Here is a 20,904-nt window from a genome sequence, read left to right on the forward strand (position 1 = left end):
ATTCCATCAACTGAGCTGTTATTTTGACAAAGGGTATACGACAAAATTCATTAAGAATTAAATATTTCTGGAAACAGCAGTTAGTATCTCCACTTTCCTAAACAGTTTTCTGCAGGATGATCTTCATTTCACACCACACATAATTCTTATTATACGTTTTTGGGCCCAGAAAAAATTTAATTTGACTACATGAGTTACCCCCAAAAGTAATACCGTGTGACACTGAGGACTGACAGTAAACATAGCTAGCTTTCTTTATTTTTATGTCACAAATGTCTGACAACATTCGCATTACAAATTTGTTTACCAGCTACAGCATATCTGAGGTATTCTCCTCCCAGGTAAATTTGTCATCAGACTGTAATCCTAAGAATTTAACACTGTCAACTTCTTCTCTCTGTTTGTACTTGTATCTTAAGTATATTCTGGCAAGAAACCTCTTACCAATTCTGAACTACAAGTACTATGTTTTTCAAAAGTATAGTTACAAGGAATTGGAAGGAAACCTCTTATTAATGTCTACAAAGATTTCATTAAAAGATATTTCTAAAACTCTACTTGATACAATATTTGTATCATCTGCAAACAAAATAAACTTGGCAACGACACAGGTGAAAGATCAAGAAAACGTAAGGGTCGTGAGGTGGAAACTTGTGGGGACACTATATGTAATTACTTCCCAATTGGATGATGCCTAATGGGTCTATACATGACTCTTTCCTGATGACACCACTGTTTCCTGTGAGAGATTGGGATTTAAACCAGTTTGCATGATTTATTGTTATCCAGTAATGTTCTAATTCACTTAAAAATATTGTGGTTTACACAGTGGAATGCCTTTCGTAGATCACAGAATATACCGCCAGCCTGTAATTTATTGTCTAATGAATTAAGTACATTCTCGCTGCTTGTGTAGATATCCTTCTTAATAAAGGAACCATTTAGACATCCCAACTGAGACCTCGACGATATATTATTTGTTGTCAGATGGTTACGAAGCAGATTGTATTTTACCTTTTCTAAAATTTTTGAAAAGGCTGGCAAAAGTGAAACTGGACGAAAACTGGAAAATATTTTTTTATCTCTTTCCATAAACAAAGGTTTAATTCGACATATTTCAACTATTCAGGAAATGTTCTACTGATAAAAAACTATTTATACAAATAACTTAAAATGTTACCTATCTCAAAAGCATACTCTTTCATACACTTAGCTTATCTCATTTCATAAACAAAAGCTTAGCTTAAGCATATTTCAACTATTCAGGAAATGTTGTACTGATAAATGACTATTTACACATATAACTTAAAAATGTTACTTTCATAAACTCAGCTGCAACGGAGCAAGGGGTGCCTACTGAACAAAGGAAGATATTACACACGAACATACAGGGTTTGTGTGGTGCTCACATAGAAGGAGAGACTCACATTTAAAGTCATGCTCCCTTTTACACCACTTAACCAGAACTGTTTTCAATATCAGCAGCTCGTTGACGGTACACAGAAGCAGTTAATTTTTAGTATTTATCTCACTCGTACATATTTCTTTCGTATTGGACCCATTAAATAATTTTAGAAACACTTTTTTGTTCAGACGAGCCATACAGAATATCCACAAGCTGTTGTCACCAGGAGGCGAGGCCATCTTCACTGTGGTGCCAAAGTTTTCCCTATGGGGTGGGTTTGAAGCGACGATAGACGATCCAGAATGGAGACAGCACATGCAGGTAATTTCAGACGAAATTCTTGCTTTTTTAAAATATATTTTAGTAATGTACTTGTTTTTTCAAGACTGGCGTGACCGAATGGTTGTCTGTACACAGCAGTGCATCACTAGGCCAGCTTACGCATAGCGTGATGTTTGTTATTATTTATTTACTATTTTTTACTGTATCGTTTTTAGTTCTTAATAACATTTGATCCTACCATGTCATTAAACGAACAAACATTTTGAAGAAAAACTCACAAAGAAAACTGTACACCAATAATATACTTAAATGTCAATAATAATAATACTAACAACAATAACAGTAATAAACATTTGTTACAAGAGTTTATTTTTCAGAGTCAGATAGTGGGAAAGGAACAATGGAACTTGTTTTATCTTTGTCTGTGAAGACGCACTTTTCGAGCATTCGCATAGAAAAATTTGCGTCTACAGGGCGCAAGCCACTTTATGGTGTGTGTGGGAGAGGGGAGTTTGCGCACCACTGCTAGCTACTTGCCTGTTCCAGTGACGAATGGGGGCGCGAATTATCGTCCATGGAGACGAACCCAGTACGTTGTCCTCGATTGTGAGTGTTCATCGGAGGTGAGGGTATCATCTGGAGTGCCCCAGGGAAGTGTGGTAGGTCCGCTGTTGTTTTCTATCTACATAAATGATCTTTTGGATAGGGTGGATAGCAATGTGCGGTTGTTTGCTGATGATGCTGTGGTGTACGGGAAGGTGTCGTCGTTGGGTGACTGTAGGAGGATACAAGATGACTTGGTCAGGATTTGTGACTGGTGTAAGGAATGGCAGCTAACTCTAAATATAGATAAATGTAAATTAATGCAGATGAATAGGAAAAAGAATCCAGTAATGTTTGAATACTCCATTAGTAGTGTAGCGCTTGACACAGTCACGTCGATTAAATATTTGGGCGTAACATTGCAGAGCGATATGAAGTGGGACAAGCATGTAATGGCAGTTGTGGGGAAGGCGGATTGTCGTCTTCGGTTCATTGGTAGAATTTTGGGAAGGTGTGGTTCATCTGTAAAGGAGACCGCTTATAAAACACTAATACGACCTATTCTTGAGTACTGCTCGAGCGTTTGGGGTCCCTATCAGGTCGGATTGAGGGAGGACATAGAGGCAATTCAGAGGCGAGCTGCTAGATTTCTTACTGGTAGGTTTGATCATCACGCGAGTGTTACGGAAATGCTTCAGGAACTCGGGTGAGAGTCTCTGGAGGAGAGGAGGCGTTCTTTTCGTGAATCGCTATTGAGGAAATTTAGAGAACCAGCATTTGAGGCTGACTGCCGTACAATTTTACTGCAGCCAACTTACATTTCACGGAAAGACCACAAAGATAAGGTAAGAGAGATTAGGGCTCGTACAGAGGCATATAGGCAGTCATTTTTCCCTCGTTCTGTTTGGGAGTGGAACAGGGAGAGAAGATGCTAGTTGTGGTACGAGGTACCCTCCGCCACGCACCGTATGGTGGATTGCGGAGTACGTATGTAGATGTAGATGTAGATGCAGAATGCCTCGCCAGTATGCTGTCAATATGGTTGCAATACCGGTCGGAGGATGGCATTCACGTATCGTACAGCCGATACGGCGCCTCCCACGACCACCAGCGGCGTACGTCGGCCCCACATAATGCCACCCTAAAACAACAGGGAACCTCTACCTTGCTGCACTCGCTGGACGGTGTGACCAAGGCGTTCAGCCTGACCGGTTTGACTCCAAACACGACTCCGACGATTGTCTGGTTGAAGGCATATGCGACACTCATCGGTGAAGAGAACGTGATGCCAATCCTGAGCGGTCCATTCGGCATGTTGTTGGGCCCATCTGTAACGCGCTGCATGGTGTCGTGGTTGCAAAGATGGACCTCGCCATGGACGTAGGGAGTGAAGTTGCGCATCACGCAGCCTCTTGCGCACAGCTTGAGTCGTAACACGACACCCTGTGGCGGCACGAAAAGCATTATTCAACATGATAATTAAATCAACCTAAGCTGCCGACAGGCGTTGATATACATCAACGGGGACAGTTGAAAATGTGTACCCCGTCTGGGACTCGAACCCGGGATCTCCTCCTTATATGGCAGACGCTCTACCCATATGAGCCACGGAGGGCACAGAGGATGGTGCGACTGCAGGTATTTATCCCTTGCACACTCCCCGTGAGACCCACATTCCCAACTTAATGTCCACACACTACATTCCTAGGGCCCCTGCCCATTACACTCATTACTCGCGACAGACAATCTTACCGAGTCCCGTAAGAGTTCGGGCAATGCGTGTGCATCCGCACAGACGGAGAAGGTCAATGGTCGGTTAGCCTTAACTATATGAAGACCTTCTTCTTCATATTATTCAAGATGGTGGCGTTGCTGCCAGGGTTCCTCCGAGACATAATCCGTAGGTAGCGGTCATCCACTGCAGCGGCCTGAGCGAGGCATGTCATCGACAGTTTCTGTCTCTCTGTATGTCCTCCATGTCAGAACAACACCGCTTTGTTTCAGTCCGAAACACCTGTACACTCCCCTTGTTGAGAGCCCTTCCTGGCGCAAAGTAACAATGCGGACGCGATCGAACCTCGGTATCGACAGTCTAGGCATGGTTGAACTACAGACAACACGAGCTGTGTACCTCCTTCCTGGTGGAATGACTGTAAGTGATCGGCTGTCGGACCCCCTCCGTCTAATAGGGGCTAGTTCTAGGAACCGGGTGATGCAAAATATTTTTTGATGTGTGTAAAAGCCTTGTAGCAGTCCAACTATATTGCGTAATAGAATTAAGGGATCACTTTTTCGAAACCTCGCAATTCGAACCCATTGCGATGTGGAAGTTTGAAATTTGGCTCAAAAGTGCGTACAATCTTCCTCTCTAATGATGTAAAAACATGGCGCCCTGCGATATCTCCCTTGGGCTCGACGATAAGCAAGGTGTTGACACATGCGAACAAAAGGTCACAGCTCAGCGCTTCACGTGTCGTATAAGGAGGATTAATGATGTCACATTAGCAGCAAATTTCACTACAGTACTGCTCAGTGGCTTCGATGACATGTCACACCCTCTCTTACCTAGATTTCACCCCCTTTTTTTGACGCCTCTGCGAGCGAAGCAGCAGGTGCTAAGCTTGTCATACCGTATTTGTATAGAATTTTCGTCACATATGCAGAACGATTTATTTGAATACAGTTATTAAATTTAACGACTTGTCAGCCCAGGAACTAATCAACCTCTTCCTCAGTTATCTGAAAATATTTAGGGGACTATTCAATAAGTTTAGTTGTCGCATCAATACAATGAGGTCATGAGTCATAGGATAGTCATATGCTCATATACTGGTGGCGGTAGTATCACGTACACAAGATATAAAAGGGCAGTGTATTGGCGGAGCTGTCATTAGTATCCAGGTTATTCACGTGAAAAGGTTTCCGACGTGATTATGGTCTCACAACGGGAATTAACAGACTTTGAACGCGCTATGGTTGTTGGAATTAGTCGCATGGGACATTCAATTTCGGAAATCGTTAGGGAATTCTACACTTAAGAGCCAAAGAATCCGGTACACCTGCCTAATATCGTGTAGGGCCCCCGTGAGCACGGAAAAGTGCCGCACCACGACGTGGCATGGACTCGATTAATATCTGAAGGACTATTGGAGGGAATTGACACCATGAATCCTGCTGGGCTGTCCATAAATCCGTAAGAGTACGAGAAGGTGGAGATCTCTTCTGAACAGCACGTTGCAAGGCATCCAAGATATGCTCAGTGATGTTCATGTCTGGGGAATTTGGTAGCCAGCGAACTGTCTAAACTCAGATGAAACTTCCTGGAGCCATTATGTAGCAATTCTGGACGTACGGGGTGTCGCATCGTCCCTCTAGAATTGTCGAAGTCCATCAGAATGCACAATGGACATGAATGAATGCAAGTGATCAGACAGGATGCCTACATATGTGTCACCTGTCTTAGTCGTATCTAGAAATATCAAGGGTCCCATATTACTCCAACTGCACACGCTCCGCACCATTACAGAGCCTCCGCAATCCTAAAATGTCCCCTGCTGACATGCAGGGTCCATGGATTTATGAGGTTGTCGCCACACCTGTACAAGTCCATCCGCTCGATACAATTTGAAAATAGACTCGTCCGACTAGGCAACATGTTCCCAATTATCAAAATGCCAATATCGGAATTGAAGGGCCCAGGCCAGGCGTAAAGCTTTGTGTCGTGCAGTCATCAAGGGTACACGAGTGCGCCTTCGGCTCCGAAAGCCCATATCGATGCTGTTTCATTGAATGGTTCGCACACTGACATTTGTTGATGGCGCAACGTTGAAATCTGCAGCAATTTGTGGAAGGGTTGCACTGCTGTCACAGTGAACTTTTCTCTTCAGTCGTCGTTGGTCCCGTTCTTGCAGGATCTTTTCCCGGCCGCAGCGATGTCGGAGATTTGATATTTTATCAGATTCGTGATATTCACGGTACACTAGTGAATGATAGTACGGGAAAATACCCACTTCACTGCTACCTCGGAGATGCTGTGTCCCATCGCTCGTGTGCCGATTATAATACCACGTTCAAACTGACTTATGTCTTCATAAGCTGCCATTGTAGCAGCAGTAACCGGCCTAACAACTGCGCCAGACACTTGTTGTGTAGGCGTTGCCGACCGCAGCGCCGTGTTCTGCTTGTTTACGTATCTCTGTATTTGAATACGCAGGCCTATATCAGTTTCTTTGTCCTTCAGTGTATATTTCCAGATCCTCAGAGTCAAGAGTGTGAGGCACAAAATTTGAGGCACCGGTCCGAGAACAGCGGCGTTTGGGTAGAGTTGTCAATGGTAACAGACAAGCATATCAATCTGAGACGCATAACGAACGTATCCCTTAAGACAGTGCGGAAAAATTAGGCGTTAATGGGCTATGACAGCAGACGACTGACACGAGTGCCTTTGCTAACAGCACGACATCGCCTGCAGCGCCTCTCCTGGACTCGTGACCATATTGGTTGGACCCTAGATGACTGGAAAATCGTGGCCTGGCCACATGAGTCCCGATTTCAGTTGCTAAGATTTGATGGTAGGGTTTGAGTGGGAAGCACACACAACGAAGCCACACACCCAGCTGGTGCTGTCTCTATAATAGTGTGGACTGTGTTTGCATGGAATGGACTGGGTCCTTCGGTCCAAGTGAACCGATCATTGACTGGAAATGGTTATGTTTCGTTAAGTGGAGAACTGTTGCAGCCATTCATTGACTTCTTGTTCCCAAACATGTCACCTAGCCACAGCTGTTCGCAATTGTTTTGAAGAACATTCTGAGCAATTTGAGAGAATAATTTGGCCACTCAGATCACCCGACTTGAATCCCATCGAATATTTGTGGAACATCATCGAGAGGTCAATTCGTGCACAGACTCCTGCACCGGCAAGAATTTGGCAATTATGGACGGCTATAGAGCAGGATGGCTCAGTTTTTCTGCAGGGAATCTCCAACGAGTTGTTGAGTCCATGCCCTGTCGGGTTGCCGCACTGCGCCGGGCAAAAGGACGTACGACACGATATTAGGAGCTATCCCACGGCTTCTGTCACCTCGCTGTAGAGCCCCTAGCCAACAGCAGTACCATTTTTTCGCTGTAGAACATACATGGACCTGAACAGCTCTCCCATAAATTGCATTCAGTAAAAAAGTTAACAGGACATACATTCCAGCATTCTGAGGCTGGCTTTAAACGATACAGACTCTTCAGTCATTTACGCACAAGTCGTGTACCATGACCAAAGTCCTCTGGTTGATACATGCAGATTTATTCCTTCGAAACACCATTCAGAAATGCCGCCCTCACATCAGAATGCCTTATATGCCAGTCATATTGAATTGCAACACTCAACAGGGATCTCATTGCTTCAGATCTTGCTACAGGGCTAAGTATGTCAACGTAATTTATTCCAGTACATTATTCTTTTGCCACCAGTTGAGTCAAATACTGAACCACTTCATTATTTTCTTTTACTTTTGTAGCAAAAACCTGTCGATTTTCAGTCATCTTAAATGTTTAAATTTTTTAGGCTGGGTCCCGTGTTTCCAGAATAATTTTCACTTTGCAACGGAGTCTGTGTTGATATGGAACTTCATGGAACATGAAAACTATGTGTTGGACTCGAACCGAGGACCTTCGCCTTTCGTAGCCAAGTGCTTTACCAACCGAGCTACCCAGGCATGACTCACGATCCTTCCTCACAGCTCTGCCTCCGCCAGTAGCTCATCTCCTGCCTCCCAAACTTCACAGAAGTTATACTGCGAAACTTGCAGTACTAGCACTCCTGGAACAAAGAGTATTACGGAGACATGGCTCGAAAATTCATTCTGAAACCAGTTCCCCAGACTGCGACTTAGCCATGTGTCCACAATTGCTAGTCCCGCAAGCTTCGCAGGAGAACTTCTGTGATGTTTGGAAGGTAGGAGACGAGGTACTGGCAGAAGTAAAGCTGTCAGGACAGGCCATGAGTCGTGCTTGGGTAGCTAAGTTGGTAGAGCACTTTCCCGCGAAAGGCAAAGGTTCCAGCTTCGAGTCCTGGATCGCCACACAGTTTTAATATGCCAGGAAGTTTCACTTGGTTTCCATGTTTATTTTTTATTTTTTTTTCAAAGCATTCATTTCGTCCTATATTGCTTTCCTCCATTCTTCAGAATTTTCTGACTGAACTGGACCTCCATAATGCCTTGGTGTCTCACAAAGAAGTATCATTTTTGGGTGATTATTTTTCACAGTCACCGAATGGTGTCTTCGAACTTCGCCGTCAACATGAATTGTGGCGTCTTTTGTCTTCACTTATTGCTTGAAAGTTGCTCTCAACATGTCCCTTAGTGTCATACCATTTCCGTCACATAGAGCTACATCTTATTTCACCCAATCTCGTTGCCCATCCTCTTCAGTATCAACATTTTCGCTTTCAGTTTCTGTAACATCTTCCTTCATCTACATCTGACATGTCAACAGCCTTTTAGTCTCTTGACTAGTGGTTTCTTTAATTGTTTGCAGCTGAATTTTGCTTATTTGCACACACACACAAACACACACACGCACACACACACACACACACACACACACACACACACACCCACACACACACAACATATCCATTTGACGATTTAGCACCAAATTTCTTACGTTTTTGCCTTGGCACCCAGGCATAGCATCCTGCTCCAAATATCACCAGTTTATCAAAAAGACCATATTTCTTAAAAAATATCTCATTTGAGTTTTATCTTTAATTTTTGTGGGTCCAGTTCGATTCAGAATGTATGATGCAGCCAAAACCGCCTCGCCGCACAATCATTTTGACAGATATTCAGCAGGTCAGAGCCAAGCACGTGCCCTCTCACAAAGGAATCTGTTTTCCCTCCAGACAACACCAGTCTGCTGAGGAGTATATAGCAGAGCAGTTGAATGTTTCAGTCCAGTTGAGTCAGCAAACTTACTTACATCTTTATTATGTAACTCCTTGCCACCGTCTGTACGTAATACGTTCTCATTAACTTAAGCCTGAGTCTTTATCATTTTAATGAGCAGTGTTAAATTACCTTTAATTTCATCTTCCTGTTGCAAAAGATTCGTAACCCTGAAACTGGAAAAATCATTCTTAAAAGCATCAAAGTACCGATGACCCTGCAGATAATTTTCTTCCTATGGGCCAAAAACATCTGCATAAGTTAATTCTCCAGGTTTAATGGATTTCTGCACTCTTTCCCCAATAGCCAACCGAAGAAGTTTACCTTAGAGGCACCCCTGACAAAAGCTGCTAGGAATCGCTGTCTCTAGACAATGATCCTTCAAAAACTGGTGTACATGTTATTATGAAGACCTTTTTTTACCATATCATCTCTGTAAAGTATTGTCAGTTTCAGCAACAACAGAAGGAAGTGGTCTGGTGACCTTCACACCCAAACGATGACGCAACTGCAGTTGCAATATTGTGAATGAAAAACAGCCATGATTTGCCATTGTTTTTAATCATTTCTTTTTATGCTTCTTTCTTAACAGAAAATAAGTTTCAGGATTCCTCTGTGCAGAACTGGATAACTTAAAAATGAGGCTCTGTCCATTTCTGCCTAGTGAATACCTGCACATCACTCCGACCTGTACCATGCTTCTATTTGCACTCACCAGTTTTGGCACTGTCCTTCTGCCTTGAAGTTTCAGATGGTTCATACGTAGTGTAACAATCACGCTCGTTTGTTTTGCAATGAGCCATACCATCGTCAGTGTACCAATCTCCACAGTCCAGTTAGTTTACATTGATAGAAAACCATTAATCCTTTTTTCTCAATTTTTGAAGTATGTTTGTCACTACAACTTCTTGAACTTTCCACAGGCGCTATACTAGTTGACAACATAGCGCTTGCTTCTCTTTTGTCTACGATGGTACACTCATTTGATCGCTGGCGCATTTTGGTAAGTGAGCTACTTTGCCAAGGCGCCTTTGTTGCAGTCTGTTAACCTTCATTTTCGACGTAACTGTTCTAGCAACACTTTCATAATCACAATCTCTCATTCTCAGCTCATAATTTAATCACTGTTTTTGTAACCTATTACGTGTTTCCGCTTCAGCAGGTGAACTATGCCAAACATTTTGGACAAAGTTCGCAAAAATCGTGCGTCGTCGATCGGCGTGACTAACAAAGAAAGTAAAGTTCGTACTTCATCAAATTTGGTTAGATGGGCACCAGATTCTCCTTACGCACCTCTCATGAAATTTGTGCCTAAAGAGATCAATGTTTTCGGCCGAGTGAACATCATAAATCTTATGTAGCTTGTAACAAATCTCTTTGGTATTACTGAATTCCCCAAGCACGAAGTAAAGACTTGGTGTCAAATGATAATATTTGTCGCTTACTTGGTTTTGCTTTGGTCTTGATCGATTTAGCACGATTTGTTTCGTAATTTTGCGCACTTTCTTCTGATTTAATCAGCTCTCCATTTAAGTCGTCAAATATTTCATCACATTCTGAAATACGCTGACGGGAAACAATCGCAGGACCAAAAAATAATTAATGTAGAGTAACAAAAATTCGGGAATACATTTGTCTCGGTAACATATTTAACTGATTAACATTGCAAGTTCACAGGTTAATGTAAGCGTGAGACAAGCCATTACAAATGAGAAATGTTAGAGCATTAATAACCAGTGTTACCGCCAGAATGATTGAATGAAAGCATGCAGGGGTGCATGCATTGTGTTGTACTGGTGTGGGTTAGATTAGATTAGATTAATTATTCATTCCATAGACCCATAAAAGAGGGAATCCTCCTGAGTGTGGAACATGTCAGATAAACACATTACAAAAATGTAATTAGAAAAACTTGAGTTTCATTAATTTTAATGATTCTCGTCAATAAGCTGTGAAATTATGTACATGAATTAAATTTAAACTTCTAATATTTACAGGTTTAATACTTACATCTGCTTTCATTAAATCCATCATTCAGACATTTGCTAGTTTCTTGGCTATTACAACCAAGTATTGTCAAAAATTAAAGTAAATTATTCATTTCAGTGATCCTCAGTTAAGAACAGTCAGATTATGTACAAGATTTAAAATTAAACTTCCACTATTTACAGACTTAAGACTTACATCTGCTTTCCATACATCCATCATTCACACAGCAGGTAGTTACTTGGCTGTTACAACCAAGTACTGTCAAAAATTAAAGTATAATAAATTTTCATTAAAATTGTCTACTGCACTTGTTGAGAAACTCATGGATGGAATAGAAGGAGTTGGCCACCAAGAATTCTTTTAAATTATGTTTAAATTGTGCCTTGTCTGAAACTAAACTCTTAATGGTTGCTGGTAACTTATTGAAAATATGCGTTGCTGGATACTGGACTCCTTTCTGGGAAAGAGTAAGTGATTTTAAATCTTTATGTATATTGCTCTTATTCCTAGTATTGATACTGTGTACTAAGCAGTTAGCTGGAAAAAGAGATGTATTATTTACAAGAAACTTCATTAAGGAATTAATATACTGAGAAGCTGCGCTTAATATGCCCAATTTTTGACTAGGTTTCGACATGATGTTCTTGGATTTACACTTCTCATTATTCTCATTATACGCTTCTGTACTCTAAAAATTTTTTGTCTGTTTGTGGAGTTACCCCAAAATATGATACCATATGACATAATGGAGTGAAAATAAGCAACATACGCCAGTTTTTATATATATATATATATATATATATATATATATATATATATATATATCCTATGTCTGACAACATTCGCATTTTAAACACAGACTTGCTTAGGCGCTTTAGCAGTTCATTAGTATGTTGCTCCCAACTGAATTTATTATCAAGTTGTAATCCCAAGAATTTTACACTCTCAACTTCTCTTATTTCCATGTCGTCATGTTTTATACACACACCAGAAGGAAATCTCTTGGAAGTTCTGAACTGCATATAGTGGGTCTTTTCAAAGTTTAATGACAGTGAATTGACTATGAACCACTTATTAATGTAATTAAAAATTTGATTATCTGCCCTTTCTAAATTTATATTTGATTTACTGTTTATTGCAATGTTTGTATCATCTACAAACAAGACAAACTTGGGCATCTGGTAATGTAACAGATGACAGGTCATTAATATACACAAGAAACAGTAGTGGGCCTAGGATGTCAGTCTGTGGGATGGAGTTCCATGTCTGTCACACTCGCTCGGTCAATACAGGGACGGTTAGTGCTGTTTGCGAATGACACAGGAGTTGTCATCCCATGATGTCCTTACTTGCTCGACTGGAGACAGATCTGGTGATCGAGCACGCTGAAGCAACACGTCAGCATGCCAAGACATCACGTCGGCAATCTGTAAGGCATATTGGGTTACAACAGGTGTATGTGGGCGAGCGTTATCCTCTTGGAAAAAAACCTGGAATGTTGTTCATGACTGGCAGCACAACATGTCGAATCACCAGACTGACGACAATTTTGCAGTCAGAGTGCGTGCGATAACCACGGGAGCACTCCTGCTGTCATACGAAAGTGCATCCAGACCCTAATTCCAAGTGTAAGTCTGGTGTGTGTAATACGCAGACAAGTTGGTTGCTGGCCCACAAATGGCCTTCTTCTAAGCAACACACGGCCATCACTGGTACGAGGCAGAACCGGCTTTCATTAGAAAACGCAACAGATCTCCGTCGATACTTCCAATGAGTTCTCGCTATACATTACTGAAGTCGCAAATGGCGATGGTTTGGTGTCAGTGGAATGCACACTAGAGGGCTCTTGGCTCGGAGCTGTCCTTGAAGTAACAGATCTGCAACAGTTCGTTGTATCACCGCGGTGCCGATTGCTGTTTAAATTACTACTGCAGATACAGTGCGATGCCAGAGACATAAGCCGAACTCAATGGTCTTCCCTCTCGGTAGTGCCCCGTGGCCGTCAGGTGCCCGGTTCTTCTTGCGACAGTACATTCTGGTGCCCACCTCTGCCAGCTATCACGTACAGCGGCTACTTTCCTACCAAGCCTTAATGTAGTGTCACAGAAGGACTGTGAGCTGCTCATAGTGTTACTACACGACCTCGTTCAACGTCAGTGAGGGGCTTAGTCTTCGTAGACTAAGGGTATTCTTGACTAACATCAATACATCTTCCAATCCCAACGGCAACTAACGCTCACGACCGTTACTGGGTCTATTTAAAGCAAACTTACTTTGCCTCCTCATAGTGACGCTATTAGCGCCAATCTTACACAAGTGATGCGAAATTTGAATAGAAATACACCACTGGCCATTAAAATTGCTACACCACGAAGATGACGTGCTACAGACGCGAAATTTAACCGACAAGAAGAAGATGCTGTGATATGCAAATGATTAGCTTTTCAGAGCATTCACGCAAGGTTGGCGCACCTACAACGTGCTGACATGAGGAAAGTTTCCAACCGATTTCTCAGACACAAACAGCAGTTGAACGGCGTTGCCTGGTGAAACGTTGTTGTGATGCCTCGTGTAAGGAGGAGAAATGCGTACCATCACGTTTCCCACTTTGATAAATGTCGGATTGTAGCCTATAGAGCTTGCGGTTAATCGTATTGTGACACGTGACATTGCTGCTCGCGTTGGTTGAGATCCAATGACTGTTAGCAGAATATGGAATCGGTGGGTTCAGGAGGGTAATACGGAATGCCGTGCTGGATCCCAACGGCCTCGTATCATTAGCAGTCGAGATGACAGGCATCTTATCCGCATCGCTGTAATGGATCGTACAAGCACGTCTCGATCCCTGAGTCAACAGATGGGGACATTTGCAAGACAAAGACCATCTGCACGAACAGTTCGACGACGTTTGCAGCAGCATAGACTATCGGATTGGAGACCATGGCTGCGGTTAACCTTGACGCTGCATCACAGACAGGAGCGCCTGCAATGGTGTACTCAACGACGAACCTGGGTGCACGAATGGCAAAACGTCATTTTTTCGGATGAATCCAGGTTCTGTTTCCAGCATCATGATAGTCGCATCTGTGTTTGGCGACATTGCGGTGAACGCACATTGGTAGCGGGTATTCGACGTCGCCATACTGGCGTATCACCCGGCGTGATGGTATGGGGCGCCATTGGTTACACGTCTCGGTCACCTCTTGTTCGCATTGACAGCACTTTGAACAGTGGACGTTACATTTCAGATGTGTTACGACCCGTGGCTCTACCCTTCATTCGATCCCTGCGAAACCCTACGTTTCAGCAGGATAATGCACGACCGCACGTTGCAGGTCCTGTACGGGCCTTTCTGGACACAGAAAATGTTCGACTGCTGCCCTGGCCAGCACATTCTCCAGATCTCTCATCCACTGAAAACGTCTGGTCAATGGTGGCCGAGCAACTGGCTCGTCACAATACGCCAGTCACTACTCTTGATCAACTGTGGTATCGTGTTGAAGCTGCATGGGCAGCTGTACCTTTACACACCATCCAAGCTCTGTTTGACTCAATGTCCAGGCGTATCAAGGCCGTTATTACGGCCAGAGGGGGTTGTTCAGGGTACTGATTTCTCAGGATCTATGCACCCAAATTGCGTGAAAATGTAATCACTTGTCAGTTCTAGTATAATATATTTGTCCAATGAATACCCGTTTATCATCTGCATTTCTTCTTGGTGTAGCAATTTTAATGACCAGTAGTGTATTTCAGATGTATAAACACACCCACTAATTTTCCTTTATCTTGCACAGTTTCTTCCTGATTATGAGTTAACGAGCATTGCTGTCTCATTTGATAATATGGCCGCAAGAGTCAGCCTACAGGAATTGTGAAACGCATACTGTCATCCAGGACCGCCTGCTACAAAAGGCGCAGATTCACCACGAGATGGGGAAACTCACAGGCGTCTATTGTCTATTGAGGCTTAGCGCTGCAGTGTACGAGTGAGACAGACGAGAATCTACGTCATAGGGAAACCTAGTAAAATCCGTTTGTGGCCAAGGAGACGTAGCAGTGTTGAATATGGCGGACCTAAGATCGGCCATATGGGAAAATATTTACGAAACCTATTTAATTCTGTAGTAATGCAGGGAATCAAGCCACAGTAATTTTAATCTGTCATCCTGCATAAATTTTCATGGTGATCCCAATAAAACGTGAATATTGATGGGATCTATAATAGCTTAGGATTTACTGTTCAAGTGAAATTAACAAATTTTGTAACAAAGACCTGAATGCTAAAATCTGAAACCTTTTGTCGACCTTAACGATCGACATTTCACATAGAAGATCATCATTAAAATGACAAACGTTGTAAATATCACCTCTGTAACTTTATTTGTTTAAAAGAACTGAAACTACCAGTATTTTCATTTAAGCTTCAGATCATCATTTACTCCACACAAAACACATTGAACGATGGCAACAAGACACCTTATTGAATCATTAGGAAATAGATAATTTGCAGTTAAGTTTAGTGCATAATAGTTACTTTTGTTCTTTCTTTATTTATCAGAGAACACATTGGTGCAAGGCTACTGGGCGTGACATTCAAAGTTAAGAAGCAAATTGTATTGGTTTTATGTAAAAGAATTTAACGTTTATTATGTAATGGATATTATTATTACTTTATTTAGAACGTGAAAGTGGTCAAGCTTTGATTATTTAAATGTGTTAAAACGTAAATCAATGTAGAATAACCTCTAACCAATCGGATGGACGGCTTCAGGTAGGGAACTGCCCTAGTCAGTTGAGCGAGGATATTTGGCGCGCTGGAAACGCGGCCGGGGACGGGCAGAGGGACAGTGCTGGAGGAGACGCGAAAGCGGACGGTCGGTTTCTAGACAGCTAGGAAGTGAAACGACTTAGAAAATTTCGCGTTGTGTGGTATCGCTGGACTTAGTCTCTCAGCTGTGAGAAGCCGCGCGGCTGGTGTGAACTCTTAACTTTTCGTATAGTTAAGGAGGCGGAGTATTTGACTTGTGTTTCGCGATGAGATTGTGAATGATCGAACTGTATCAAATAGATACGCACTCGAGTGCAACAGTAACTCTTAATACGACCACTTTCGCTGTTAGTTTGCTTTCTGAATAAACATTATTCTAACCAAATCGCAACTGTGTGGCCTACATCATTTATGAGTCGTTAATTTAGTTTCCTATATTATTATTACTGTTGTTATATGTTATACTAACATTCTATTTGCCATCAGCCAGACAATTTAACCTAATGGTCACAAGTGTCTAATTTAGGGAGTGTAATGCGACACGTGCGCTTCAACCTCTAGACGAGTTTGAGGCAAGACATTTCGACGAAGAGGACCCGCATGTGAGCCAGAACATCTTTGGGATGTTAGCTCGCATGATGTTGCAATTTTTTCCCATCAGTGTAGTTCTCGCTACGCTTCCGTCTCCAGGTTCTCCAATTTTCTTCACCAATGAGTTTTTCAATTTACTGTCTTTCGTTGGCCATTGTGTCGTCGTTTCCACTCTATAACGTCGAATTGTCGTGAAAATGGTCTACAAAAGAAGCACCTCATGAAAATTTTGCCAACCACGCACATTTGCTAACATGTTGATAAAACACTCCAATGCCAATTTAAACAAAACTTTTGTTTAAAACAACATAAAAGTTCGACAGTACCGGAAAAATACGGCAAAACCATCAAAGCACAGTCATTAACCACTCTGAAGTGAGCTGAAGAACTTTCTACAGTGACAACAGACAACATTCAAATATTAATAATGCATATGTAACGGGTGTCTGGGATGGGAGGACGAATTTTGCGCCATTTTGTCGTATGACTGTTGGCAGCAATGATTTTTTTATGTTTGTTATCTACGATCCTTCCCATTAGTAGCCTGATAGCTTTTGTTTCGTGAGCGTTGTTGTTTGATGTCTGTTTTCGTCATGGAGCAGATGACAACTGAGTAACGTATCCAAGTGATAAAAAGTTATTATAAAAACAGTAGAAGTCCCAAGGCAACCGTTCGTAAATTACATGTGACACTAGGACGTAATGCTGCTCCAACCGAATCATCGGTTTAGAAGTTGATCTGGAAGTTTGAGGTCACGGATTCTGTTTCAAACGTTAATAAAACAGTACGATCACTTTCTGTTCGAACACAAGGAAACATTGCCGTCGTGTGTGACAATGTCACCGTAAGCCCCAGAAATCGGTTCGCCGACGAGCTCAACAACTGAATGTGTCACAAAGTTCACTGCATGAAATCCTTTCAAAAGATCGGGGTGTATGTACAAGATTTAACTTACACAAGAGTTGAAGCCTGCAGATCATGGAAAGAGACATCAATTTGCTCACTGGGTCTTGGCTTGACAAGCGGAGAACGAGAACTTCACAAAAAGAGTAGTTTTCTCAGATGATGCGCACTTCCACCTTAGTGCGTACGTCATTGAGCAGAAATGCAGAATTTGGGGTAATAAAAATCCACGAGTGACTGTGGAAGATGAGATGCATCCACAGCGCACAACCGTGTGATGTGGGTTCTGGCAGGCGGAGTGATCGGCTCGTACTTTTTCGAAAATGATGAGAGAGCTGCCGCCACTGTGAATGGTGACCGTTGCCGAAACGTACTTCTGATTGATTTTTCCCTCGTACTGATGAAAATGACGATTTTTGGTTTCAACAAGATGGTGAGAAATGTCAGACATCCAGGGAAACGATTGCTCTACTGAATGAAGGCCACAAGTGGTCTATCGGGACCATCCGACCACCGTGTCATCCTCAGGATGCGAATAGGAGGGGCATGTGGTCAGCACACCACTCTCCTGGTCGTTATGATAGCCGCTACTATTCGGTCGAGTAGCTCCTCAATTGGCATCACGAGGCTGAGTGCACCCCGAAAAATGGCAACAGCGCATGGCGGCCCAGATGGTCACCCATCCAAGTGCCGGCCACACCCGACAGCGCTTAACTTCGGTGATCTGACGGGAACCGGTGTATCCACTGCGGCAAGGCCGTGGCCTCTGCTGAATGAAAAGGTTCCTCAAAACATTATCCCTTTGTGTGCCAACAGGGAATGGCCTGCTAGAGCATGTGATCTTACGCCTTGTGATGCTCTTTGTGGGGCTTTGTGAAATCAAACGTTTACGTGAACAAACCACAAAAAATACACCAATTGAACGATGAAATTAAAAGGGTTATTAACGGCAGCCCACCTGATGTTTGTGAACGTTTCATCGAGAACTGCAAGGAACATATTGCTGGTTGCTGCACGGCCTTTGGTGGTCATATGGATCATTACATTTTCAATAAATTTTGTACGTTCTATAGCATTTAATATTCGTCCCTACTTCCCAGATACCCTCTATAATAACACGGCATAAAAACTCATACTTTCAAAACAGGGGTTAAATGAGCAAATTTGCCAATCGCCATTAGATATCGTAGGATTGAAAGATAACTTTGGGAGGAAAGTAATTTGTGAGAGGTTTTACATTAACTTCAGTTATTATCTAGAAAATAGTCACCAAACTCATGGCAGACATATACAACATGTCCTTAACGGATCACAAGGGTGTACGATACCACACTTTCACAAAAAGCAGGAAATAATCCCATATTCATATAAAATTAATTGTTGGTAAGGCGGGTACCAGGTTAAGATTCATTCGGAGAATCCTTAGAAAATGTAGTCCATCAACAAAGGCGGTGGCTTACAAAACACTCGTTCGACCTACACTTGAGTATTGCTGATCAGTGTGGGATCCGTATCAGGTCAGGTTGACAGAGAAGATAGAGAAAATCCAAAGATTAGCGGCACGTTTCGTCACAGGGTTATTTGATAAGCGTGATAGCGTTACGGACATGCTTAGCAAACTCAAGTGGCAGCTCTGCAAGAGAGGCGCTCTGCATCGCGGTGTAGCTTGTTGTCCAGGTTCCGAGAGGTTGCGTTTCTGGATGAGGTATCGAATATATTGCTCCCCCTACTTATACCTCCCGAGGAGATCACGAATGTAAAATTAGAGAGATTAGAGCGCGCACAGAGGCTTTCCGGCAGTCGTTCTTCCCGCGAACCATACGCGACTGGAACAGGAAAAGGTGGTAATGACAGTGGCACGTGAAGTGCCCTCTGTCACACACCGTTGGATGGCTTGCGGAGTATAAATGTAGATGTAGATGTAGATATGCTACATAATCCCCGTGATACTGTTTACAGAGTGGGAAAGTAATCTGAAAGACGACCGATATTCTCGGATGACTCAATGAAACATTGATATTAATCCTCGCGCATTCAAACAAAGACGCGATCTGTACCAACCCTATCCTTGCTCACATGGATAGTCAAATGCAAAAGCATGTCTCACAGACGCACCTGGAAAGTCATATAACATAGAATTATACCAGCCTAACACGAGCAAGCAACTATTCCACCGAAAATCACGGATGCCGTAGATTTGAAAAGCTCAGCTCAGTAACATACAAGCCACCGTCAGAACCCTAGAAATCGGCTTCGTACGGAGGCAAGAGAGTAATTTCTGCTTTTCCACAGGGCCCAATCGGCGCGTGATTAAAATACTGTTTGAAGACAAGCTTTTCACCACTCAACTCAAGATAAGGCTACACTATCATCTGAAAACAAGAGCTATACAGCCTCTTAGTCATACAAATGCTTCACCAATCCCATACCACTAGATAAACATGAAAGTCGTTTGCAACAGACGCCTTTCAGTGAAACTGAGAAAGGAATGGAATTGGGATAATTGAATTGTTCAGCACAGTTTATTAGCATCATATGAACAAACATATTTTTTTTAAAAAAAAAGTGCTGTCTTACACGTCCATGCAAAAACTCAATATTAATAATATTTTGTAACTATATGCAGACATAATTGCTAGGCATATGCAGTGTAACGTAAGGAATATTACAACCAAGCAAATATGGCTTATAGTTAGTTCAAATACAATAGCATTGATTGACTGTTCCATCCCTTCTTGGTAGAATATTTTACACATTGTGAAGGAAAACACACTTGTCACTGGTGTAATACTCTAATTTGTTTTAATTTTATGTTTGAAACCAGATTTTAGCTGTTATACAATCATCAGGTACACAGACAAATACATGTGGATGTGAAATTTTTGTAGGGTCAAAGATTTTAGTCTAGTTCATCTACAGAGTATCTCAGTTGGTTTTCAAAAGTGACAGTTGTTAATATTTGATTAGGCCTAAAACGAGATGAATTATTTCAGTGGAAATGCGATACAGAACTATTAAACTTACATGAAATATGTGACACACTATATAACGAACTATATGACAAAGTACAACAATAGTTCTGGGAAGAAAATAAATTTAACAATAAGCTTTGATGACATGTTCCAAGAGGATGACTAAACAAAATAGTCTGGTCTTTAACAGGTCCAATGTTTCGATCAGATAAGATATAAATATTAGATTAAGCAGGTAAGTGAAGCAGCTATGATTATAAAAAGCAAAAAAAAAAAAAAAAATCAAGGCAAGTGAAACTTTAGTGACTGAAATAAAGGAATAATGATGCTTGTAAGAGAGAGAGGTAATTTACATCATGTCCCAGATAGAATTATGAGTAGTACCTGCAGTTAGAAGTGAAGAGTAAGGGAACTACACTCCTGGAAATTGAAATAAGAACACCGTGAATTCATTGTCCCAGGAAGGGGAAACTTTATTGACACATTCCTGGGGTCAGATACATCAC

The 20,904-nt window shown here is 42.1% G+C and overlaps 1 protein-coding gene and 1 pseudogene across 1 annotated transcript in view; one reads left to right on the top strand and one right to left on the bottom strand.

Moving 5' to 3' along the window:
• The window catches only part of LOC126458376 (uncharacterized), a 146,064-nt gene that overhangs the window by 81,073 nt on the left and 44,087 nt on the right, over window positions 1–20,904 (top strand). The window contains exon 4 of the mRNA XM_050095351.1: window positions 1,594–1,726. Coding sequence (XP_049951308.1) covers window positions 1,594–1,726 — 133 coding nt within the window. The remainder of the gene's footprint in view (window positions 1–1,593; window positions 1,727–20,904) is intronic.
• On the bottom strand, window positions 18,074–18,191 carry LOC126459550 (5S ribosomal RNA; annotated as a pseudogene).

This window comes from Schistocerca serialis, chromosome 2 (genome assembly GCF_023864345.2).
Source record: "Schistocerca serialis cubense isolate TAMUIC-IGC-003099 chromosome 2, iqSchSeri2.2, whole genome shotgun sequence".
NCBI lineage: Eukaryota > Metazoa > Arthropoda > Insecta > Orthoptera > Acrididae > Schistocerca > Schistocerca serialis.